We start from the raw sequence: 26,245 nt of genomic DNA, 5'->3' as shown, positions 1-26,245 counted from the left end.
TGGGCAACCGGGCATCAGAAGTGGTAGCCTATTATGCATTACTATCCAGTAGATCCACCTGGTTCCAACTCTCTCCCCTCTCAATGTCATCTTCCTAGATCAACGTCAAACCTTCATAAAAGTGATAAATGAAGAACGGCTTGATTGTTTCAGGAAATAAAGCTAAATCTGTCAGTAAAGCAATAATCTGAGCCGCCATCGAGGTCTATTTTTTTAATCAAATTATCGACCATACTTCCCATTGAATTAGGGGGGAGGGTACATGACAAATTGGTCTAATTTCTGTCACATTTATGATGATGAAGATAAGAGGTAGGCGTCTCCTCCCACAACGTGCCACAAATGAATGAATCTGAAAAGAACGATTCAGTGTGAAACTAGCTGGCTTAACAAGACTTTATTGTTTCTAGAGATAAGGTGTTAAATATTAAACCCGTCACGACAAGAAGCGGAGGCCGAGAACAACTCACAATTATACAATGGTGAGGTCCCACAAACCGTAACAAAAACCATGACATAAGACCTGATTGAGAGATTTCCTTAAAGAAAAAAAAAAAAATTAAGATAAAATATTCTGGATATAGTAGCGTACCAGACCATGTGACTGCTGAGGGGCGCCCGACACGGGGCCTAGTCAGGTGGTAAAAACTTCTACAGGGATACCCCTCCCAGAGGAACTGCAAAGTGACCCATGGATAGGTAACCAAAATAGGCCCATTGTAATATTTGCCATGTGGCTCCTCTCCAACATATTAAGTATTCCAAATTTCAATCTGCTGGGGTGGCAGGAAGGAAATCAAGAATATGGAACCTAAACCTGAGTGGCATTATCTGATAAATTACCCTTTAGGGCTAGTTCACACGTGAACTGCCCGCGCGGGTTTTGACACAGAGAGAGACGCGGCGAGCCGCATCTCTCTCTTGTCAAAACCCGCCCGCCGCGACCATCGCTGTCGCAGCTTAACCCTCTGCTGTCGGCTCAAATGAATGACCTGACATAGGAGGGAGCTGCCGGGGGCGGAAGCCGCGCGGCTGAGCCTGCGCGGCTTCCGCCTGAAGAAAGGACATGTCCTTTCTTTTCTCCGCTAGCAGCAGCTCGCCGCTAGCGGAGAACAGAAGCCCGGCGGTCTCCATAGACCACCATTATAAGGGGAGGTTTTGGACGCGAAATCCGCTGTCAAAAACCTCCCCTTATACTCACGTGTGAACTAGCCCTAATATGGCAGAAATTTCTAGCTTTGACTGGGCCTCTTTATTGGGTATTGGTAAGGCACTTGAAAGTCAATTGACAGGGGTTGTGTAGGACTAAAAAAAATGGCTGTTCTCAGAAAGTGACCTCGTGTCCATTGGTCACATGGCATTGCCACAGTAAAATGAATGGGACTGAGCTGCAGCATGGCCATGTGATCAACATTAGAGATGAGCGAACACTATCCGAAACTGCCGTTTCGAATAGCACGCTCCCATAGGAATGAATGGACACAGCCGGCACGCAGAGGGTTAAACGGCCGGCACGCAGACTTTGCTTCCATTCATTCCTATGGGAGCATGCAATTCGAAACGGCAGTTTCGGATAGTGTTCGCTCATCTCTAATCAACAGACATCTCACTTCCTGAGAAGAAAGCAGCCATGTTTTCTAAGTCCTGCACTGCCCCTTTAATGAAGAACTCTGTTAAAGTATATGACCCCCCTCCCCCATATTAGTAATGGGGAAATTGCCATATTCCGATGTACAAAATACCAAATATACTAAAAACGTTATGGCTAGTATACATGACCAGCCCCATATGTATGGTTGATCATGTTTGCCAAGGCTGAAGAATCAAGATCTGTCCACCTACACCCTAATGGGATCGCCTGATGTTCGCTTACAATGCTTGTTCAAGTCATGTGCATTTTGGGTTTTAAAATGCCAAGTTATTGAGGTTTCTTTTTTGGTGGTGGCGTCATTCATGAGCTTCACGAAGACAGGAAGGAAGTAAAAAGTTGCTATACACAAGTAGCTCTTGGTCCCTTTGGTCTTCATAGATGGTAGGTCGTTCCTGCTGAAAAGGGCATATCCTCTAAGGGCCCCTTCACAAGACGTAAGCATGCCGCTCATTTAGACACATATACACGTGTCCGAGCACGGCGCTTCAAAACAGAGCCCATTGATTTCAATGGGAAGCGCATGTATATAAGCGTGCCGCTCATTTAGACACGTATACACGTGTCCGAGCACGGCGCTTCAAAACAGAGCATATACATATACTCTTCCATATATAGGAATATACGCACGCTTCCCATTGAAATCAATGGGCTCTATTTTGAAGCGCCGCACTCGGACACATGTATACGTGTCTAAATGAGTGGCGCGTTTACGCCGTGTGAAGGGGCCCTAAGTGTACAGCCAAAATAAGCCATGACAATTTGGTGCATTAATTCTCTAAACTCTTCAAGATCAAGTTTAGCCATAAAAGATAAGTTGTGGACTCTTGACCCATCTAGGCTAACACTTCTGGTAGTCCAGAAGATGCAATTGATCATAATTCAATGTTCAGTCTGAAGTTGAGAATTACCTTGATCCATTACCAGTGCCCTTCAAGGAGAGAACAATGGTTGAACATAACTCAATGAAGGCACAAGCTGTACAATTATATACACGTTATAAGCCAAGGTGACCTATATACCATGTAGATCAATAATCATTAACTCTTCTCTTCAATGATCATACTCTAATAGTTCAACACAGATTATACGTATCCATCAGTTCCAGAAGGACTAGATACATCAAACCAATAATGACCATCAAGAGTGTGAATGGTTACAGTATTTTGGCAGTTAGGACCAATGTGAGCAGTCAGCTTGGCCGGTCAAAAATATATCACCATACACACAATAGACTTCAACAATGCGCTACCAAGTGGAAGTCGTCCAAAGTCTAGACTTGACCATCACAAGCTTCCCCAGGAACAGGCCAAATTCATGTGTGTATATTCCAATCACAAGTTCTGGCCCAACCACAAAAAGGTCTCAACCCAAGAGCAATATAGGGCTCAGTTATACTGATGTTCAGACCATTAGACCGGGATTTGGACTAGAACTTGCACCCACATTACATATGGGTGAGACTGGCTTTCTGCGTCGTTCGGTGTCTGGAGAGATGGCTCATAACTCAAGGAATGAAGGTAGGCACATCATTGTGTTATGCATCAGTCTAGGGTCCTGCACCAAGTATAACAATATCCAGGAAAGACTTGTAGAGTTCATTAAGGGGGTTAACTAATTAACAATAGGGAGGGTTATTAAGACTGGCATTTCCTAGGTCAGTCTCTCCTGCAATGTGCAAGCCAAATTTTAAAAAGGGTTATACCATAAAATGTATCCTCCATTCATAGAATAAATTGCTAATGAGTAGGGGTCCGACTGCTGAGCACCCCCATTCATTTTAATGGGGGCACTGGAGAGCGTGCTGTACTAAGACCATCTCCGGCGCACCCACAAAGAATGGACGTTTGCTGAGTGTTCTAAAATGTGCGAATATATATATGCACACACACACAGCTTCTTTCTAGCAGCGCCACCCCTATGCACAGGTTGTGTGTGGTATTGCAACACGCATGTTTGGGTTTTTGTTGACTCAGTAGATCTGCAATTCTCACTAGAGAAATGGAGGAAAGAATAAAGAAACAGGATTTCAGAGAAAGGAGCAGGAATATACTTGGTATACTTAATAGCACACATACTGCCAAGATGATTTTTTTTCTGTACACCTGCTTTCTTCTAGAAATAGAACCAATAATGGTATGAGGCTAAGCTGCAATACCACACACTACCTGTGCATAGGGGTGGCGCTGCTAGAAAGAACCTGTAAATAAATAAAAACTATCTACACATTATGTACAATACACATATATACATTACATACAATACATATATACATTATATACAATACACATACACACACTCACACACATACACACACTTTACCTCCCGAATCCCAACCATCAGTCAGGACAGTCCCAGCTTTTGTGTAATGTCCCTAGTGGTGGGAGACATGTCATCTACATACAATGCTGTATAAGGGCACATTACACCCTGCTGCAGTCACTAAATGAGCAATTAATGTGCAGAGTTCGTTGCCCTACAGATCCGAGGGTTATGTAAACCTAGAAATGTGATCTCTGTGTCATATTAAAGATAAGAATCTCAGTTTCATAGGACACCAAAAATCACAGTTCTATTGTGATACCCAAGATCTAACTTTGACCCTCAGTCTCCTACACCCGATTTCACAAAGTAATTAGTGTCACAAATACAGCCAGACCGGGAAAAGGGGGGGGGGGATTAAAAAGAGTCGTACAAAAGTTTAGGTGCGCTATTAACACAGATGAGAATTGGACGCTTCATACGGACATGTCCACATCAAAAACCAGATCCGGTTAAATTGGGATTCCCCATTATTGTGGATGGCCTGGCAAAAAAAACAAAAAAAAAAAAAACTTAAACTGAACAGTTATTTACAGCAAGAACTGGTTCAATTTACAGTGAAAGGTGGGTGGGAAAAATATTTAAAAAATTATATATATATATACACACACATACACACACACACACACACTTCTTTACAATCCAGATATCAATATTTTTGAAAGACTAAAAAGTTACGTCAAAAGTAAAAAGGTAAAACAAAACGCACATAAAACTAGTTCTCAGCAATGCCTCAAGGAACAACACAGTAAAGCACATTTGGACTTTACATGCATCGTCTAAGATGGAGAAGAAAAGGATTAAGACCCCCAAGGCAACTCCAGATGACTTGTGTATACTTCACTGGTCACTGCAAGCTTAACACTGAATATTCCCTCACTCAATGTTCTATTCCAGCCATCATTTACTGTGGATTAATCGGAACTAAGGATCCGGCAGATCTATTATCCATTACAAACCCACCACTCACTCCCATCTTCCACATAGAGTACACTACTGTGCAGAAATTTTAGGCAGGTGGTGGGGGAATTGCACACAGTAATGCTTTCAGAAATAGAAAATGTTAATGAAGGCGAGAAAATGCAAGTCCCATCAATATTTGGGGTGACCTTTGCCCTTTTCCTTCCATCCGTTCTTCTCGGTACACTTTGTTCTTGTAAGGAGCTCTGCAAAGAGGTTGCTCCAAAAAACTTGAACTAAGTCCTGATCTTCTGTGGATGTAGGCTTGCGCCAATCCTTCTTCCTCTTCATGTCATCCAAGAGACTGGATGATGCCGAGATCAGAGCTCTGCGGGGGCCATATCACTTCCAGGACTCTACCTTCAAAGGGCAAAGGCCACACCAAATATTGAAGGGATTTAATAACCCTGAATGGCAACTCATTTTCAGAAGAGGTGCATCCAAAAACTGCAAAAACATAAGTGGATACTTGGATTTTGACAAGTTCTTGCAACTTCTTTCCTTGGTGTGCGCCACCTCGCAGAATATTGCTAGCGTTTAACTCCGGGCACCTTCTACATACAGTTGCCTGTACATGATCTAGTTATCAGACATCACAACAGATGCGGCATCTCTCCGTATACAGTGCGTGCTTCTGAACAATGGCCACAAGAGACAAGCGGCGTTCATCAGGTGCGACTGCAGAACGTAAATGACGACTATCGGATCTAGAAACAGATTTTTCTTCTTGCTACAATGTCAGAATTCATTTGCCAGCCGCTCAAGCAGAAGGCATCTTAAAAGGAGCATCTGCCAACAAAAAATGTCCGCACTTTGGAACAGATGTAGAATTGCTCTGGTCCTCAGGAGGGAGGCATGGCGAGTCTTTAAGAGCATCGACAGAATCGCAATACTGCTTGACCTTCACGGGCCAGCTACTTATTACACACGCACAACAGGATTTCACAAAATAGATGAAGAGGCCATTTAGTGACAAGAGAGCTCATAATCGCCGTGTGACTTGTCCAATCTAGCTCATTATCCTCGCTTCCTTCAAGAGAAAATGGATCAACTACATAAATACAAGGGCGGGACAAGATGTCATGGTGCCCAAGGAGGAGGGGGGGTTCACATTTACCATAGACGTAACCTTCTGCGCCAAGTTTATCAACATACATACCCCACCACCCCATCCAATCCTGTACCCCTCAACATGTACGTAGTCCTCAATGCAGACCAACTGGCCATCCAACCAAACTTGGGGTGCCTCCATATATCATGGACATTATGGATTGGCAGGGTTGGAGCCAGAATACGTGGATGTGCCATCCTCCAATTTTTGTAAATGAATCACATTTTATCAGTGTATTTATAGCTCAGCAGATTTTGCAGGGTATGGACTCTATTCAGGGTGTCAGACCCTTACTCGGCGGTACAAAGGTAAGGTTTCCAAAATTTAGACAGTACAAATCTACTATGGCTGATTTTCTATTTTGGGTCTGTGGTGTCACCCAATTACGGTACTTTTCTGGGGTAATAATTCACTCCCATAAAACTCTGGGGCATATGGAGACTGGGGTTGAGACGATCTTGAAATTTGAGGATAGTTTTTAAAATCTGAGTTTCAATCATTTTCCACTTGATCCTGAAATTTGCTCGATCGCCAATCGGGATCCGAACTTTCCCAATCCCGATCGCTCTTCCCAACGAATAATATATACATGAATAGGGTTGAGCCGATCTTGAGAATCTCTGACCTTGATCAAGCCGGAAAAGATCAGGATCGGAACTCCGATCACAATCGTGAAATTTACTCGATCACCAATCGGAATCCGATCTTCTCCGATCCCTCAACCCTAATTGAAACTGATATAATAAAGTCTCAATATAAGGTCACAACAGGTATAGGGCATTGCCAGTCTATCAATAGTCCCTTTATAAATCCGGTGAACACCCATGTGCCAAAATGACCCATGTCGGACAGGAACTTGCAGAGATTTCCATCAGAACTCCATTCTAACATGCCAGGCCCATAGTCACACAGTGTGGCAAGCAAGGCATAAAACAAATATTTGACACAAAGGCCATGCACTAAATGTGTGCCACAGTATCTTCCCTCTATACTAGAAAATTAGAACCCCCCCCCCCCCAAATCGAAACATAGTGCACCATATACTGGCATAAGTAACGCCTATGGCTCTCAAGTTACGGCCCTGATGTACAGCTCCTCCATGTATACATATATGGGCTCATACACGGCAAGCTACAGTAAAGCCAAGTCCCATTAGGTACACAATGTATGGCCATAGTCTCCGAGGATTCTATGGGTGCCCCATTATAGATCTGTACCACGGCCAATGGTATGAACCCTCCCAATTCTATATATTCATAGCCATTAATGAATTTGGGAAAACATTTACTCACATTTCAACCGAAAAGCATCCACTACCAGATACCTTTACTCAAGATGTCCTCAGAGGGCTATGCGGCCACACTACACCATTCGTCACATGTATAGCCAGTATGTGTGTCATCTGGCTGCAAGTATACAAATCCCAATAACATGAAGCTTTGTATCCCAAACCCGGGCAGAGAGGATGCAGTTAGAAGCAGTAAATTATCTCATCCTCCAAGCACATGGAAGTCGGAGATTCTGATAATGTCAGTCTAGATCATCTCATGTCTACACAGTGCTGCAGTGGCATTAAAAAGTGCTGATGGTGACAATTACTGTCACTTGTTATCCGAGACCTACACAAGGACTTCAATAATGAAATACTATTAACGCCTGCCCTGAGCTACAACATGCAGCACTGCACTTGTTATCTTCAGGAGGGAAGACCTAGAAATGCAGCGGCAAAGGATTTTAAGAGTGGTTTCCACACCTTGGGGCACCGACTGATATCAAGAGGTTCTTCCATGCACTAGATCTAAAGCCAATTTCAGAATGAACAGAGCTTAACTTATTTAACCCAAACCGGAAACGAGACTTGAGAGGTTTCCTCATCTCTATCGTGGCCCTCACTATGGTCAGAGGTCTGCAGTGCCAAACTGAGGACCTAGGCCTACCAGACAATATACTTCTGGAGGCCTATCCAACAACCCCCAAGAAACCAACCTTTGTTCCTTTCAAAGGTGGGCTCTGCTGGACCATTTGTGTGTTAGAGCCTGGACCTACTGGAGGATCATCTAGTAGGACACTGGTGGGATGTAGAACATGTAGAAAGTGGCTTGGGTGCTGGTGGGAGATCTTCTGGTCATACTCTGGGAGGCCCAAAGTGACTTAGTAGTTCACAAGATTGATATGGGTTAAGCTCTAATATTCCTGTAAATTGAGGTTAAATTAATATAAATATGTAGGCTTATACTGTTATTTAGGATGTTTGGGATTAATATTGAGCACATTTATCTATGTAGAGCTTGGTCGCCCATACAGGCAGCAATCTTTGGTCCAAGCAACCATCCATTTCCCAGACCGACCTGAACACATCCCATCATAAATAATGCCAAGTTCCTGAACTATTACTGTCCATGTTCAAGTGATGCTTCGGGTCCCGGACAGGACACCTGTGGTAGTGCTAAAACATACTGCCATATATAACTATACTGCTTTGGGTAGAGTTCAGGAAAGCTGTGGCTGGTCTAGGCTTCTCAGACCAAGCATGTCCATCTGAATGGGCCCATATAGATTCATCAAATCCTATCTGCCTGCTGGGAGCTTATAGCAAACACACACACAGTTACTCACCATCCCTCACCTGTCCTGGGCATCCTTGTGGCATCAAGCACAGTTTATAGGTCCTCTCCTGGATGACATCCACCAGAGGCCTTAGAGGTGACACCATAGTGCATGAGGTCAACCAGAAGAGGCCAAAGGAGTATCTAGAGCTAGTGTTTGATGCCACAAGGATTCCAAGAGGACGTAAGGGAAAAAGTACCAGTACAAGTCCCCTGCACCTCCACCTACCAAAGTATAATTTCACTTCCGGATCGCGCCAAAGAAGTTAGCCCATGACGAATCTTTGGGTTGAACTATCCAAAACTGAAATAGAATGAATCTTCAGGAGGTTCACCTTTATCTAATACCTTCCAAGGTCACTTGTTCCTTAAGGAGTTAAACTTCCATCGAGTGTCTGGCAGTGGCTTATTCTCATCTACCTATTGAAAACACACGCTCTGCAGAGTCCAGCATGCACGTATATAGGGGAATGAGAGGAATAGCTTCCTGACTAGTGATGGGCGAGTAGTATTCAAACAAATACCTTGCCGGCATAGGTATGCGTGTAATCGGCCAAAGACCAAGGGGTTAAACGCATCAAATATTCAAAGCGTTTAACCCCTTGGTGTTCGGCCGATTACACGCATACCTAGGCCGGCGAGGTATTCGATCGAATCCTACTCGCTCATCACTATTCCTGACCAACCATCTAAAGTGAATGGCAATCCTGAAGAGTAGTGTATGGCATCACTCCATGTCTGTTACCTCTTCTAGACAGTAATGGTTTGTGCCATGATTCGCAACCATCCCTAACAGCCCCTCCCCTCTTCCATATCCCTGCACCTACGAGCTCTATATCGGAGACTGTTCCATTAATTATGAGCCAGGAGAGGAAGTTTACTAAGTGAAGCAAATGTTCTTATCGTTTCTATCAAAATTCATTAAAACTGTCAGGAAACCAAATATCACCATCTGTCTGGGAGCTGTAAAGTCGCTAAAAACAGCTCTGAGGAAGGAGGATAGCACATTAGAAAGCTGCACATTTCCAAAGGTTAAGCCTCTCTCCTGGAGCCGGGCAGGCGGATAGACACGTACTTTAATGTAGATTTCCAGCCGCAGGAACACCGTTCTACCTAGAAGTCCTACACCCAGACAATAAATGAGGGTAAGTACAAGTGGCAGGGGGCCACGTCTGACCTAAAACCTCTAAAGGCCATACTCCTAGAGCACAGCAGATATCCTTTAAGCCATCCCTGTCTATTAAGTTGTTACTTCAAGAAGATCTGCCATACAGAATTTTTTTAAAAAAAAATAAAAACACTTGCGTCAGGCTGAAATTTTTGCCCATCACCACAATTTTCTGCATCTTAAAGTTGGCATCAGACTGAAAAATGTGTTCAATTGACCTCATCTACTTGTTAGAGGTGTCACTTGACAAAGCGTGCCCCTGCTGAAACCCCCAATGACCTGGCAGTAGAGTCATTTCCCTGCAGTGCCTCCAAAGGAGACACCAAGTATTACAGCATCCATTTAACTAAGTGGGTTGTTTAATGCAGGAGCAGAGGCGTAGCTATAGGGGGCGCAGCGATATTCGCTACCAGGCCCCAGAACACAATATATACACACCACTATTCTAAATGGCACAGGGTAACATAACCTTCCAGCAGATTCTGCATGGGTCTTCACCATACTGGAGGTCACCTAGTTTTCCTCAAAATCCACCAATAAGAGGTTAAAAAAATTCCAACATTGGGATTAAATTTTAAGTCTGAGTGGATGAAGTCACATTTAAACTAACAAAAATATTCAGAAAGGTTTAGAACTATAGATCGAAGGAGCGTGAATGCTGCAGCTGGATATTGACGGCTTCCTAATGTTCAGAGCATTGAGGTCAACTTGTTCAAAATGTTCAAATGTTCCAAACCGAGACAATAAATCCGTCATCCACAGCTGAAATTTCGCTTCAAGTCCACATGGTCAAGCAGCTTGTGTTTGTCAAATCTGTCATTTCTAATATGCCAGATCCAAACTGTTGTGTGCGCACAGGCATATGTATGTCTAATAGGACGCTAACCTCAGCGCTCTATTTAGTGGTGATGGTAATGAACGAGGCGTCTGCTGGCAGAGTTATACTGGGGTAAGGCGCTTCCTCCAGTAGGTGTAGTTATGCAATGTTAGCCCACACTCAAGTTTCTTAAAGGAACACTAAACCTAAAAATAAAATACACCAGAGATATGTAACAGATAAGGGAGCCCCTGGTGTCTTTGGTCTCCATTACAGGCAGAGTAATGGGGAAACTTCCTGTTGCTGCAAGCTGCCTCTCAGATAAACATGTGACGGGAAGAGGAGGGGGCAAAAATAAGATTGGGCAGATGGGAGTCAAGGAAGAGGAGATTATGGTTACTGTTCCCGATCTACATTCCCATCTAATGCTAGGTTCACACCTGCACCTGTTTCTGTTCTTCAGGTCCACTTGGGGAATCTGCTAAAATGGTAGATACCCTCGCACCCAATAGACTATAATGGGGTCTGCCCAAGAAATGCAGACATTTGTAAGCAGATTTGGGGATGTAAACCCCGAACGGAATCCAGATACAGGAGTGAACCTAGTCTTGTGTTTATGGCTGGCTTTACCATACCTACAGATTGATCTCCCCCTTGTTCTGGATGTTATTTTTCCTCAAATTAATCCAAGTGGTCAAGGGTGGCCATAAAATTTAGCTGTAAGGCCAATGAGCAATTGGTTGACGGACATCTTTTATGACCTCCCACATACACAGTGTGCATGTATTCTCTATGGAGAGAAGACATTTAGAAGAAAGGATTGGACGTGTTGAAATTCAACCACCTGATCCTCAGCTTCCTCACACTCTGCTGAATGGGATTGTTAAGAGGCCCCCCCCCAATATACAATGTATGGTCTGACAATATTGGCCAAACTACTGGGTGCAGCCATCATTAGTCTCAGGCCAGTTTTCAATGGCACCTACTCTAGTATCCTTTGCCTTACTTTGTGGAAGAATATTTGGACCAAAACTTGGGTTCTACAGTGACCAAGCTCAGCATAACCTTGGATGGGTTGGATACTGCAGCCTTAAGGGGGCTTAATGTATTGATGAACTATTCTAAAGGACAAAGGTTACAGCAGGTCAATTCCCATTCACTGGAAAGGGACTCAAGTTACAATGACTGCTCAGCCACTACAGAGACAAGCTGTCTGCTTCCTGCCCCATTCTCTGTTGATCATCTGCTGAGAACAGTTGCTCAAGGGAGTGCTGGTTGTTGGACCCCCACCAGGTACTTCTGACCTATACAACAACCTGTTGGAGGAAGCCTGGAGGCTAGCAGTACTACCAATACTTCCAGCTCATCCAGGGCTGGCGCAGTACACCTGATGGTGGTGGTAGTCTACCCTAGGGCATTTCCTAGTGGTCAGGCCTCTTGAACCTGACGGGAGTTGTGCCCATCACAGTCTTGCAGGAACAGTTCCACCCGTACTTCCATAAATTGAGGTACACTGCTTGCAGCTTTACCAGTGAGTAGGAGCTGAGCTCGCAGTTTATACACCTAAATAGTCAGCGCTTTCCTTACTTCAGTAAGCTATCCCATACAGTCTTACCCAACCCCCTGGAAAGGGAATTGGTCAACCAGTTGCCTGGTCTACCCCAAGGCCCATATAACACTTATCCTTAGATATCAGGAACGCAGTTCTAGGTTCAGCCAAAACAGGGGTGATCGTCTTCCTCCTATGTAGTTCGAGGAACAATGCGGAATGGCTTGGTTGAAGTCCAGACCAGTGAAGGGCCCAACTCAGTCACCGCTTCCCTACCCTCCAAAGGTGAAGATGAGACGACCCTTTTGTTTCCTCATTTCCCAATACACCTGCCTGGGTCGTACCAAACTGCTTACCACATAGGCCCTTTCCTGTTGCAGCCATTTACTTCTCAGTTATACCTTTTTGGTGAAGGTCATTCTTTTATTGCTTTTTGTTCAGTAGAAGTAAAAAAACAAAACCACGCTTTGACTTTTACCACATGGAAAAATGTGTTAGTTCTGGCATTTTCATACACAAGGATGCCAAATTTGTGTTTCGATTTAGAAAAACTGGAAGATTTTAATGTTTTTATTAAACAATTCTCAGCCCCCCTTGAACTTGCATCAGATTTCTTCTACCATGGACTGATATACAGCAATCTATGGGGAATCACTAGGTAACTATTGAGGCCTGCTACATGCAAGCCTCAATAGAATACAACATATGTAGATATAGTTACATATAACTGCCCGGGGTCTTCACAAGACTTCCCAGCTGTCATGGACATCAAACTCTTTTTGCGGGAGCCACCCTGGCTATTACAAGTAAGCAGGTGGGGCCCCAGAGACGGCCTTTTCCACCACATTGATCGGACTCTGATCACAGGTATTACCACCGGGTCTCTACAGAACAGTCGCCATATTTAAGTGATGACGACATCTGTTATACTACTCGGGGTTAAAGGCAAACTATCCCAGTGGGATGTTACACTTGGGATAGGTCATTAATGGTTTCTGGGTTTTTTTTTTACTCCGAAAAACCCTCCTGCCTAATGTCTGAATGGGTCTAAGGGGTGGACCTTCAACCAATCATATTCCCCTATTGCTCAGCTATGGAGGTCAGGTCAGATATAAGACCTACCAATAAAGACACTACTACATTATGTATGCCAAGAGGGCGGAGCATCTAATGAATATTCATTTAAACATGGATGACAAGGTGTCAGATTTTCCCCCCCTTACATATTTTGCAAGTGAATATATTTTAGAAAAACATGGCATTACACAATACTGAAGATTCATCCTAAGCCCCATCGATTTCTCTGTAGTACCAGAGTACAACGACTTGTCTGTGCCTCAAAAGTGATGCAGGAGAAATAGGAACAAATTGATTACAATATCCCCGGCTCAATGATGGCCGCAGATCAGCCGCCAACAAGCCGAAGGGCCTAAGAGATTAACTAGCTGCCTGCCAGCAGGCTCCAAATCCCATCACACTGCACAAAGCTGCAAACCCCCTGAAGTGCTGTGTGTTTCTGTAGCAGATAGGAGCCCGCACAGCTGCAGCAGAGCAGAGTTTGTCATCATTTGACAAAACAATGCAATATAGCAATAGCTTACCAGTGATTTTACATGGGGCTGCAGGTAAGCCTTCTGGATTAGGCTGCTGTGGCTTTACAGATATATGTAGACATTTTATAAGCAGCTTCCCTTGTTGGTTTTTACTGTCCAACCCATCAACTTCAATGGGAAGGGGGGGGGGGGGAACGAAAAAACAAAACAAAAAACACACAACCAAAATTGTCAATTTGCAGACTGCTGCATCATAACCTCTACAAGTGAATATAGATTTACCATGACTACTCAATCACACTGAACAAATACAGCTCTGCTACATCTGTAAATAGTGACACACACACGTCTACTGTCATGTATAATATACTTGAACACTGTACAACTACATGCAGCTGTCAATCAACTGGGGGTCATAGGTAACAGGCAGAAGACCGCCCCCTACTGTCTACAGGAAAGCAGTGTGAGCCCCGATTGTTGTCCTTAGTAAGAGCAACCAGCATGGAACGCAAGGTGGTGTCCGGGAGGTGTGGACCCTACGTCCATCCTCTGCCCACCAGGCTTGGCAAAGACTGCAAAGGGTTAAAATCCAATGACCATAAAGTAACAGTGTGACATCACATTATACCCAAATATCTCAGCATAATAACCCCCCATACAGTCTAGTATACAGATATAGCAGTACAGTGAGGCCAGTATTGATCTGACAGGTATTCGTTGCCCATCTTTCCTTGGCATGCCAGGCAAAACGCTGCATCGACAAATAACCCATCAGATCACAATAAATCAATGCATCGGAATAGAAACCCATCACAAAGTTTATCTGAATATAAATTCTCCCATGATCCACTAGTCCTACGACCTTGCATGACAATATCAGCAGCGATGACCCCATTACAGACCGGTCCCCTAGCCAAATCTCTCCTGATGGGGGTACTAGTGAATTGACAGGGTTCACACCATTACACGTTTGCACAAACTTCCACCCTATGTATACACACTGTATACAGTGCTTGTATAGCAATCCAGCTATAACCCACCCCCTGTCATGATCATCCGCACACCTCCATGCCCAGCACTGAACATGTGAAGCCCCCAGAACACAACCCACAATATCCCCCTCCCTTCTGATCCTCTAACATGAAACACACAGCATGGGATCAAAGCCACCCCTCCCATATACCCTTCCCTAGACTGAAAGACAAGCTCAGCAGGCGCCCCAGCCCCATCCCCTGCCCCAGCCGGGCCCTCCCCATCAGCAAGGATACATAGAAATGTAACAAAATGTAACAAACCTTGCATCTCCACCTGGAGGACAGAACCCAAGCTGTTTATGCTATGGCTTGTGAAAATATGAAACAAGGTAACAGCCCACCAATCAGCTCATACAAGCACTACAGGGCGGCCAATCAGAGGCCGGCGAGGCTGGACTCCAGCCAATGGCAGAGGGCCGTCCCTTCAGCCGCACACAGGGCTGGAGTGTACAGAGGAGGAGATAGCAGGGAAATAAATACAATAATGTCTTCCCCCTCCTCCTCCTCCTCCCTTAGACATGGCTGAAAGGGGAAAGTAAACTGGAGGAGTGGCTGCAGCTGTGGAGGACACAAGGGAGGGAGAGAGGCAAAAGTTACGCTCAATTCACATGCGGCAGATTTCTTGCAGAAATTTCTGATATCAAAAATCCCTTCTGTCCGTCTGAGTGTGTTTGGTGACAAGGCTCATGCAGATGTAGCCATATCTGCAACCGATCTGCAGCAGGCGAGTATATCCAGAGGGAATAATGGAGGGGCAGACTGGCATGTGCCCGGACTAGAGGGCAACAGATTGTAGGGCAGGGTAAACCAGGTCACTGTGCCATGGGAGGGGTGGAGGCGAGCTGCCAAGTTTTACCGACCGAGCATGGATGCATGACAAGAACTGACGTAAAGAGTTAAACTCCTTTAGGCTAAGGCCACACACGTCGAAAACGCATCTGAAAAAATCCTATGGAAAAAAATGCCTTTGCATAAATTGTGATTTAATCTTCCCCATATTAGGCCGTGTTCACAGCTGCATTGGGCTGCGTTTGGAGACTCCACTGCAGCGTGCGTCCAGAAGTCGTCAGATGAAGTCCTGCAAGTCCTACAGATCCCATTATAGGTAATGGGGTCTATTGGGCTCTGTGAAAGTGGCCACTGTAGTATCGGGCCAGCTACCTGTTCTGGTCTTCCAATGGATCAGAACGAATAGGATAACACAAAGCTATGGGGGATATGCAGAGGTAGAGCACTTGTTTGAAAATGTTATGTTTTCCGCAGTTTTTTCCTCCCACTATATGGGGAGGAGATTAAATAAAAATCCACTTCACTTTTGCTGAGACCGTAAAGGACCAAGTTTTCTGCTGTGGCCAAAAACCATCATGTTTCAACATATGGCCTCAACCTTAAAGGGGCGAGATCCCTAGATATACGTGTTATGAGCTAAAGATATGCCTGATTAGCCTTTAAAAAGGTGCTACTATTAGTTTGTAAAAAGACCCCCCGTTGTTGTTTCTTACCTCGGAAATTGATATGCAAATGAGTTCTTCCTTGTTCCTCCAAGCCCCTTCTATCATCAGCGGTTCCTACTGAAATAACGCACGTGCGCAGTAGTGCTCCCTTGGGCGCACTACTGCGCACGCTCCAGTGCCAGCTCGCAATGTTCTGTATGGGAAAATGGCACTGGAGTGTGCACAGTAGCACGCCTCAGGGAGTTATGACGGTAAGGGGTGCACAGAACTCCCACTGTGCACGATCAATCTCATTTGCATATCGATTTCTGAGGTAAGAAACAAAAATGGGGGAGGGTATTTTAAAAAACTAATAGCAGCACCTGAATAGCCTATTCAGGCATATCTTTAGCTCATAACACATATATCTAGTGATAGGATCTAGGAGATCGATCATTCATTGAGAATGAATTTTTTTTGTCCCCAACACGTCGGAATAGCCTTAAGAAAGGCTATTCATCTCCTACCTTTAGATGTCTTCTCCGCTCCGCCGTTCCGTAGAAATACCGGTTTTCGCTGGTATGCAAATGAGTCCTCTCGCAGCACTGGGGGCGAGCCCCAGCACTCAAACAGCACTGGGGGCGTCCCTAATGCTGCGAGAGAACTCTCCAGCGTCGCCTCCATCTTCTTCAGGAACGTCATCTTCCTGTGTCTTCTTTCGGTGCAGGCTTTGAAACTTGTAGGCCTCGGGCAAAGCAGTCTGCGCATGCCCGCAGTTACAAGAAAAATGGCCACTTACACAGTAAGTATGCGGCCATTTTCTTGTGGCCTGTGGGCATGCACAGACGGCTCTGCCCAAGGCCTACAAGTTTCAAAGCCTGCGCTGGAAGAAAATGGAGGTGGTGCTAGAGAGTTCTCTGGCAGCATTAGGGATGCCCCCAGTGCTGTTTGAGTGCGGGGGCCCGCCCTCAGTGCTGTGAGAGAATTCATTTGCATACTGGCAAAAACCGGTATTTCTACGGAACGGTGACCCGGAGAAGACATCTAAAGGTAGGAGACGAATAGCCTTTCTTAAGGTTATTCCGACGTGTTAGAGATCAAAAAAAAAAAAAAAAAAATTATTCTCAAGACAAGAATAAAATTTATAGAAAACCGCATCACTTTTAGAACAATGCAGTGTTCACACTTGTATCGCTGTCCGCCCTTTGGGTTTCAGTCAATCCCCAGACACTGGTGTATATGTTTTGTTTTGTTTGTTTTTTTTATAAACTGACCGCCGGCAATCCATCCCCTATTCAATTCTTCCGGGGGATTAGGACAAAAACCCAAAGGGTGGACAGAGATGCAAGTATGAATGCCGCATTATTTTGCAACTTCCATTTTTACTTAAAAAAAAAATATATATATATATATATATATATATATATATATATATATTAATAATAACAACAACAACAATAAAAACTTTTGGAAAATGTTTGTAACCACTGTCTGTATGATCAACGATCTCTCTGGATGAAGGATGGCAGTCTAAAATGTAATGCATATGGCCAGCTTTAGTCAATTACAGACAAGGTCACAGCCATTGCCAAGTCCAGAACAAGTCAAGAGAAGAATCCAGAAGAAGACACTTTAGTGACCAGGGGCGTAACTACCGCCATAGCAGCAGAGGCAGCTGCCACAGGGCTCGGGACATTAGAGGGCCCGGTGACAGTCGCTACGTTTTATTTAATAGCCCGTTACCGGCTGGAGTTACACTAGCCGGTAACGGGCCCTATTTACTTACCAATCCTGGCTGGGCCGGGATCGGTAAGTGACATCGCGGGCCCCACCTCAGACTATTATTATACTCTGGGGTCTTTTCAGACCCTCCCCCCAAGTATAATGATCGGAGGCCAGGGAGAGGTAAGAAACATAAAAAACACTGTTACTTACCTCTCCACGATCCGGGCAGGCCTCAGGCCTAGCTGTCGGACGTCTCTGACGTCACATGAACCCGGCCTGCGTCCTGAGTCATGTGACGTCCGATGTCATTGAAGAAGGCCGACAGCGTTGGAGCCGGGGGACAGGTAAGCAACAGTGTTTTTTTTATGTTTTTAGCCCGGGTCTCCGATTATTATACTCTGGGGTCTGAAAAGACCCCAGAGTATAATAATTGTTTATGGGTGTCCACAGTGGGACATAATACTGTGTGCAGGGGCCACTATGGGTGTTTAATACTGTGTGCAGGAATGCGGAGAAGAGGTTGCGGGGGGGGGGAGGGGGGTCGGTGGAGGTCTTCTGCGTTGGTTGGGGGCGTCAGTTACGCCACTATTACAAGACAGGGATGGGAGGACCAGAAGCCACAGAAGAGAAGGCTTGTCCTCCATCTACATAACCTCTGTGGTGACTTTACCATTTCATGGGTCAATAGTTTGTCATGCAAGGAAGTGCCAAGTAACTACGTAATCTATTCCTAGAAAACCCGTTAAGGTGACGCCTGCAGAATATGGCAGAGAACAATGGGCAGGTGGATAGAGATAGGCAGACAGACGGACTATAACGGGTGCCCATTGTTTTTAAAAGGAAACGTTATAGACTCTTCTCCACAGGACAGGAGATAAGTGTTCGGCTAGGAACCCAATTACTGGGTCCCCCAGTGATCACCGGGGTGAGGAGCACCAGGTCACGGGTACAGGCGGGGCGGGGGAAGGGGACTCCGGGGTGTCGGCGGGGGAGAAAGGGGGTAGGCAGGGTTTCGTGGCAGGAGGAGAAGAGGGAGGCCAAGGTAGCGGCAGCCGCAAGACAATAGGGGAGGGGCCAGAGCCGCACTGCAGGTGGGCCGCGCAAGGAAGGCGGGGGTCGCGGAAGAAGTCGCAGGTATTGCTAGTATAGAAATAAAAAAGGAAAGGATGTGAGCCCCATAAGGCTCCGGCTGGAGCTCATTCAGTCTGTAAAGCAGTTCACTTTATATTTACCGAGGTTTCATCTCCATATTCTCAGCAGTAAAAGAGCAAGAAAAATAAAAAAATATAAAGTCTCTCCCCGCAGCGGCTGGATAAGAGTTCTCAAGTCAGCAGTAATACTAGTGAAAACTTCACAATGAACTATTGTCTGTGAGTGCCAGACAGCGGCTGCACACTGCGAAGTCTGTCTGGGGTGTAGAGACAAGACGAGCTGTACAGCATTTGGTGCTACATATAAAGTAAAAAATTATTTTGCATATTTTATAGAAAAACATTTTAATATTCTGAGGGAATTGAGGAAAGAATCGTCAACAAGGGAGCAAAAACCTACATAGAATCAAAAGCTCATTCACGGGTCTTTCAGAAAACATCAGAACTTTTTGGCATGGATTTGCAAAAATTGTCGCAGCATCACCCCTTCCTTCCTGATCTTCAAGTTCTACTCATTCTAAACCAACAAGTGTGAACCAAACTTCACAAGTCATGGGGGCTGCAGGCCGGCCATATACAACTGCAGTATATAACCATATATTGAAGGGGTTATCAGAGACTGTAAGATAACCCACCTTCAGGCATACACTCTCCTGAACCATCTGAGAAGCCCTCACCAAAAAGGTGACCACATGGAATAGTTAGCATCTCCTGGGTCACCAAGGGAAGTCTACCCAATATTTTGTCTAGGTGATGAAAATGGGGCAAGGAAACACCAGGGCTGCAAAAGGCCAACTTTGAAGATGTCAAGCATGTCTTAGGAAAGGGTATCGGTAAAAAATCCATGGACTGGGTTTCCATAGATCTGTTTGAAGGATCTATCCATGGTGTTCCAACAAATACTACATTCTCTTCATTACAACTTTGCAGTCAATGGCACCATTAGTAGGCACATCCACTACTAAAAACGGGTGGTACAATGAGGCAGATTCCAAAGACTTAAGACCTAGTTCTCAGTCTTGAACACCCAACTCCTCCCTCCTTCACATCCTTGTAACCATCGGAGCAGCAAACAGGGTAAGGTTAGCCGCCAGCTTTACATAATTCTTCAGTATGTCTAGAATGACAATAATGGTTCTCCAAAGTCCAGGTTAAGACATCTGGAGTAGACTTTTTCATATTACCCAACTGTCCCTTTTTTTTTTTTTTTTTTTTTGTAGAATTGTCCCATATAATGGGTAATGAGTTTGGCTTATGCAAGTATACATGAAAGTGGGCACTCCAGGTGGATTCTCTATGCATTGCCTATGTGGCTGGTCTTAGGGTGACACTAGCGTTGCCTCCCTGTCACTTGGGTCTGTTGGGGGTGACAATGAGTCCAATTGACTATAATGGGGTCAGTCGGGTGTATTGTTTTGAAACTGAAACTAATGAGGAAAGAGCCCTCCATGGAGAATTCTTTCCTCCATTTTTGGCATCGACTCGACCACAGAGGTGAACGCCTTAAAGGCGTTCCGTGAATGGGGATGTAGATGTTGGTTGCATAATTGGTACCAAAGTCAAACTCCCACGACAGTCCATTTTATATTGGTTAGCCCACAAGTCAACTATTAGATCTTTATATTTCTTACGTGTACAGTAACAGTAGCCCAGAGTCACTATGGGCATAAAAATGGGCATAAACGTGCTTCAACTTGGTACATGATAGCATATTTCCGCTCCTGTACCCCATTCACTACTTTAGACAGTGGGCAGTGGGCTAATCTTTGGTCCACTTGCCATCAAGTTTCTTCCATGCAATCTTGGAGAGACAACAGGCTAAATCACCCTTATAAAAGCCAATGGAAAGCTCTGCCCTGCCCTGTGACCATCCAGTGGCGTAACTAGGAAAGTCGGGGCCCCGTGGCGAACTTTTGACCCTGACCAAATCCCCCCCACATTCCTGTGCTCTCTATTATGCCCCATAGTGGCCCCTGCACACACTAGTATGCCCCATAGTGGCCCCTGCACACACTAGTATGCCCCATAGTGGCCCCTGCACACACTAGTATGCCCCATAGTGGCCCCTGCACACACTAGTATGCCCCATAGTGGCCCCTGCACACACTAGTATGCCCCATAGTGGCCCCTGCACACACTAGTATGCCCCATATGGGCCCCTGCACACACTAGTATGCCCCATAGTGGCCCCTGCACACACTATTATGCCCCATAGTGGCCCCTGCACACACTATTATGCCCCATAGTGGCCCCTGCACACACTATTATGCCCCATAGTGGCCCCTGCACACACTATTATGCCCCATAGTGGCCCCTGCACACACTATTATGCCCCATAGTGGCCCCTGCACACACTATTATGCCCCATAGTGGCCCCTGCACACACTATTATGCCCCATAGTGGCCTCTGCACACACTATTATGCCCCATAGTGGCCTCTGCACACACTATTATGCCCCATAGTGGCCCCTGCACACACTATTATGCCCCATAGTGGCCCCTGCACACACTATTATGCCCCATAGTGGCCCCTGCACACACTATTATGCCCCATAGTGGCCCCTGCACACAATATTATCCCCCATAGTGGCCCTTGCACACAGTATTATCCCCCATAGTGGCCTCTGCACACAGTATTATCCCCCCATAGTGTCCCCTGCACACACTATTATGCCCCACTGTGGACACCCATGAACAATTATTATTTCAGACCCCAGAGTATAATAATCTTAGACTGAAAGGGGGTACCAACATAAACACTGTTCTCAGTCCTTAATGGCGTCTTCCCAGGATGTCAAATGACCCGGGATGCAGGCCCCAGTCATGTGACGTCAGGGACAGTCACAGAAATAGGCCTGAACCTGCCCGGAGAGGTAAGTAACAGTGTTTGTTATGTTCTCTTACCTCCCCGGGAGCTTCGATCATTATACTCGAAAAGAGTAACTCTAGCCGGTAATGGCCTATTAAGAAAAGAAAAAAAATACGCAGCGGTAGTCGCCAGGCCCCTAATGTCCCGGGCCCTGTGGCAGCCGCTACCCCTGCTATCCCAGTAGTTACGCCACTGGTTGCCACGTAGGGTGTATGAAGCTCTAGTAGATTCTACAATATACCACTCCCCAGCTTGGATATTTCCAGATACATTGGCATACAAGACCCCCATTGTACAAGGAGGGAGTAGAATATTAGAATTATTGCGCTGTCACGGCCCTTTAATTATTCAGCGTTAATATATCAATTTACACAATCGCCGTCAAGAAAACACAAACATAAGTTTCCCCGTCTTATTCCCCAAGGCCGGCATTTCGCACATCAGGTAAGAATTATTTGCAAGGTGCCCTCAAACTCCACCATCTAGAGCGCTAGTAAAAGCTGACACTCCACCAATAACTTTGACGAATGACTATTTCATAGCATCTGTGACAATCGATAAACCGAGGCACCAAATTAATAAAATATAGATCGCGAGGCGGAAGATTTTTTATTTTTTTTAATATAAGAATAATTTTGCGATAACCAAGTAATGGGGATGCTATGGAGCAGAAGATTAAATGACATGCTAAGCAAATCTGGCCGCGCGTGATAAAGCGGAGGAATATTCTGCAGGTTATACAATACGGCTGGCAGTCAATAAACCAGCTTTATAAGGCATAAACCATAACAAGGAGCCACAAAAAAACGCTCCGGCGCCATTTGTAAAATACGCCGTCACTGCGCCAATAATGACTTTCACCGGATGCCTGATTCACCTCGTAATCTTCGTTTTTGTCCCAATCACAAAAAGCTTGTTAGGTTTATTATTTGTTATAGTCGCCTTCCAAACAGAAAATCTCATTATACCGCCATATAGTATGTGTGACCCTTATTGTATCCGAACATTCAACCTTATTATAGGCCTCATTTTTATTACAAATCGCTATTACGGAAGTAAATGGAAACATCCAGCGCGGTGCACGGGATTAATTTTAATAATATCGCCAGGCCAAATAGGGTTTACATAGGTAGAAATGGATTCAGCCAAGCATCAACCTAAGTGCCGATTTGTCCTACATTATAGAGAGGTCGAGGTATAGGAAGGATATGGATATAGTGCTGATGGGTGACCCTACTAATACTACGACTAGACTGACTACAGGTGCTATGGGGTCTGGAGACTAACAAGCCCCGTTAAAAAAAAAAAAAAAAAAAAAAAAAGAATAAAAAATAAAAATAATTCATAATTAAAAAGGTCTAAAAAAAAATACAAAATAAAATTTATAACAAAATTCTAAAACTATAACAAGTGGCGACATCTTCAGGTTGCAACAGTGTACTGCAAGATTTAAAAATAAAACAAAAAAATGTTTTTCATGATTTTTCACTGTTGCTGGTTCCAATGATATCCCATTTTGGCTTCTTGCTCTTCCATGATATAGTTTTAATACTACCATTAGGGTAAGTTCACACTGAGTTTTTTGGTCAGGATTTCGAGGCCGTATCCACCTCAAAATCCTGACCAAAAAGACGTCTCCCATTGAAATCAATCAGGTCTTTTTGTTTGTTCCGGCTCCTGGAAAAAAGAAGCAAGGTGCTCATTCTTCAGGCCGTTTCGCTTCACGATTTGGCTTGAAGACACTCCCTCCTCCAGACTAGGCCCATTCATTAGGCCTAATCCGGAGCAGAGTGCGCGGCTGGATGCCCTTGCAGTGCACCGGTTTTCAGTTGCAGCTTCTCCAGACCAAAAAAAACCCCTGTCTGAACTTACCCTTAAAGGGTTTTCTGGGTCTCCTATGTATGATCTATCCTTAGATTATCCATATCAGATGGATGGAGTCCAACATCAAGCACCCCATCCACTGTCATGTTACTTCGGACAAGCACTGCGGCCTATTCGCTGCCTTACAAGTATAGCGCCATACATTATTAGTGGCTGAGCTCAGCATTGCAGCTCAGCCCCATTGAATTGAATGGGACTGAGCTGCAAACAAGTCATGCCACCAATGGCCTAAGAAGAAGAAGAAGCTGTAATGGATCTGTACAGACCACAGCTTATTTGATGTGAATAATCTATTTCAAGGACAGGTCCTCAATAGTTTAGTCTCAAAACCTCTAAGGTTATACATTGTATGATCGCTGATGTCTGTGTCAGATGTAGGTGCTCAACCTACTTCATGGTCCCCAAATTGTATGTAGTCACAATATGCCATTGGAAAAACCAGATGCCATTTTATGAAGCCATGTTGTGACGCCAATCTCCATAGAACCCAATGTAAAGATCACTTAGGATTCGTTGACTCTCTACTGTACTAAACCGACAAAGCTACAAAGGGTTTTCCCCAATATTGCCCCTTTACCTGTGATTAAATGGGTTACCCAGTTTCTAATAAGGATGTAGAATCCTAAGTATAGACTATTAATATTAGAAAAATTATTATTAATATCAATATTAGAAACTGGACAACCCCTTTAATAGCTGTCTGTAGGCAGGTCTGACAGATTTGATCCCGCACGTGCACCATATATAGGATTAGTTTGGTTTCTGATCCTATTAATGGCATATATTGAAGCTCATGGGCCCTAGTGCAAAATCTGTAATGGGGCCCCTAGCTGCCTTGTTCCATGTAGTATTGTGGTATATTATATGTAGTAGGGGGCGTTTTGGGGCCCAGTAGTAACTACTACCGCTGCACCCTGGCTAGCCATGCCCCAGTAAAGGACCCTACCTAGAACCCTCATTGGTTTGGCCGCCATTTTGGGACTAGCAGACTCCCTTAAAACAGAAACTACGATTTTAAAGCTGTGGTGAATGTTATGACACGAACTGCATCACCTGGCACCGCAGCCATGAAAATGCCCCCAGTCAGGGTAAATGAGGTTATCGGGAGATCTGGGTGTGACGCTATTCACTTCTTGAATTAATGACTGAAAATATATATATTCTTTATAGATTGATATCACAGCTGTAGATTCAGACGCAGCACACCATGAAGAGACATTACGGGAATTTATGAAGCTGAGCCCGGGGGTCTAAGACTGGATCCAATCACTTGAGGCAGGGTCAGACCCAGCTTCATAAGATCACCAAGGCATGTAAAACACCCCAGACAACCCCTTTAAGCCAGGTCTGCAACCAAATGCCTCTTCTGCTCCCAGACACCTCACTCAGCAGGGCAATAACCAGTCCAAGCCCAATTCCACAAACCGCATACATGAGACAGTCGCAGAAATATTTTGTGAATGTATTCTAAGACTTTATACAAGTTTTTTTTGGCTTTGTATCACAGCCCTTTACTATTAGTTTCATTATAGGAAACACATTGGGGGATTATATATATATATATATATATATATATATATATATACACACAGAGCACATTTTTGTGAACTACAGTCTATTGTCATACAACGTGCATTGCAGCCAAATTCACTATAGCGCTAGCCCAGGGTTTCCTAACGTTCACATATGTCAGATACGTGGATATCTTCCCAACCGTAGAGTCATGGCCACCTGCCTGTTTCCACAACAACCCTGTTTGGGTCACTGCTGTAGTCCAAGAGAGCCTTCACATGGAGTACACGCGCGTGTATTTTTGCAAAATACACGTGTAAAAATAAGACTCCCATTGACTTCAATGACATTTTACAGGTGTATTTTTACACGTGTAAAAAATATCATTGAAGACAATGGGAGTCTTATTTTTCCACGTGTATTTTGCAAAAATACACACGCATTTACTCCATGTGAAGGCTCCCCAATGGTGCATTTTCCAATTGTAGTATACCACAGCAAATAACATATCCTACAACACCCATATACTCCTATACGGCCCTACACTACATCCATAGCCTGCAGGTTTCATATACAGATGTAGCAGAGTTAACCTGAACTTTTACAATTACGGTAGTTTATATTGTCTTCTGCGATAAGATATCCCGCTGCAGTAGTTTAAACAATTGCAGAAGTTCAGGTTAGCTCTGCTACATCTTGACATGGATCCAACATAAAATTTAGTCAGGCTCCGCCATGTGCATGAGGCCGTACTGCGTTCATGTTATACAATGTACTTATATTTGACCAGTTATGTTATCGTGGGCTTTTATAGGCTATAGATTTGGGTAGGGTTCTTTGATACCAATAACATACACTCCTATGGAACTACACAGGACTAACCTGGTGGAAAGATATCGGTCA

At 44.6% G+C, this 26,245-nt stretch overlaps 1 protein-coding gene across 2 annotated transcripts in view; it reads right to left on the bottom strand.

The window, feature by feature from the left end:
* Positions 1 to 26,245, bottom strand: part of CTBP1 (C-terminal binding protein 1) — a 195,813-nt gene that overhangs the window by 93,183 nt on the left and 76,385 nt on the right. The window contains exon 1 of one of the 2 annotated variants that reach the window (XM_075261131.1): positions 15,030 to 15,103. The exons of the other annotated variant lie outside the window; for it this stretch is intronic. Coding sequence (XP_075117232.1) covers positions 15,030 to 15,036 — 7 coding nt within the window. The 5' untranslated portion in view covers positions 15,037 to 15,103. Of the gene's footprint in view, positions 1 to 15,029; positions 15,104 to 26,245 lie in introns of those variants that run through there. 2 annotated transcript variants of the gene reach the window in all.

The sequence above is a fragment of the Leptodactylus fuscus genome, chromosome 1 (genome assembly GCF_031893055.1).
Source record: "Leptodactylus fuscus isolate aLepFus1 chromosome 1, aLepFus1.hap2, whole genome shotgun sequence".
Taxonomy (NCBI): Eukaryota; Metazoa; Chordata; class Amphibia; order Anura; family Leptodactylidae; genus Leptodactylus; species Leptodactylus fuscus.
The sequence above is the reverse complement of the archived record's forward strand: the minus strand, read 5'-3'. Positions and strand labels throughout refer to the sequence as shown.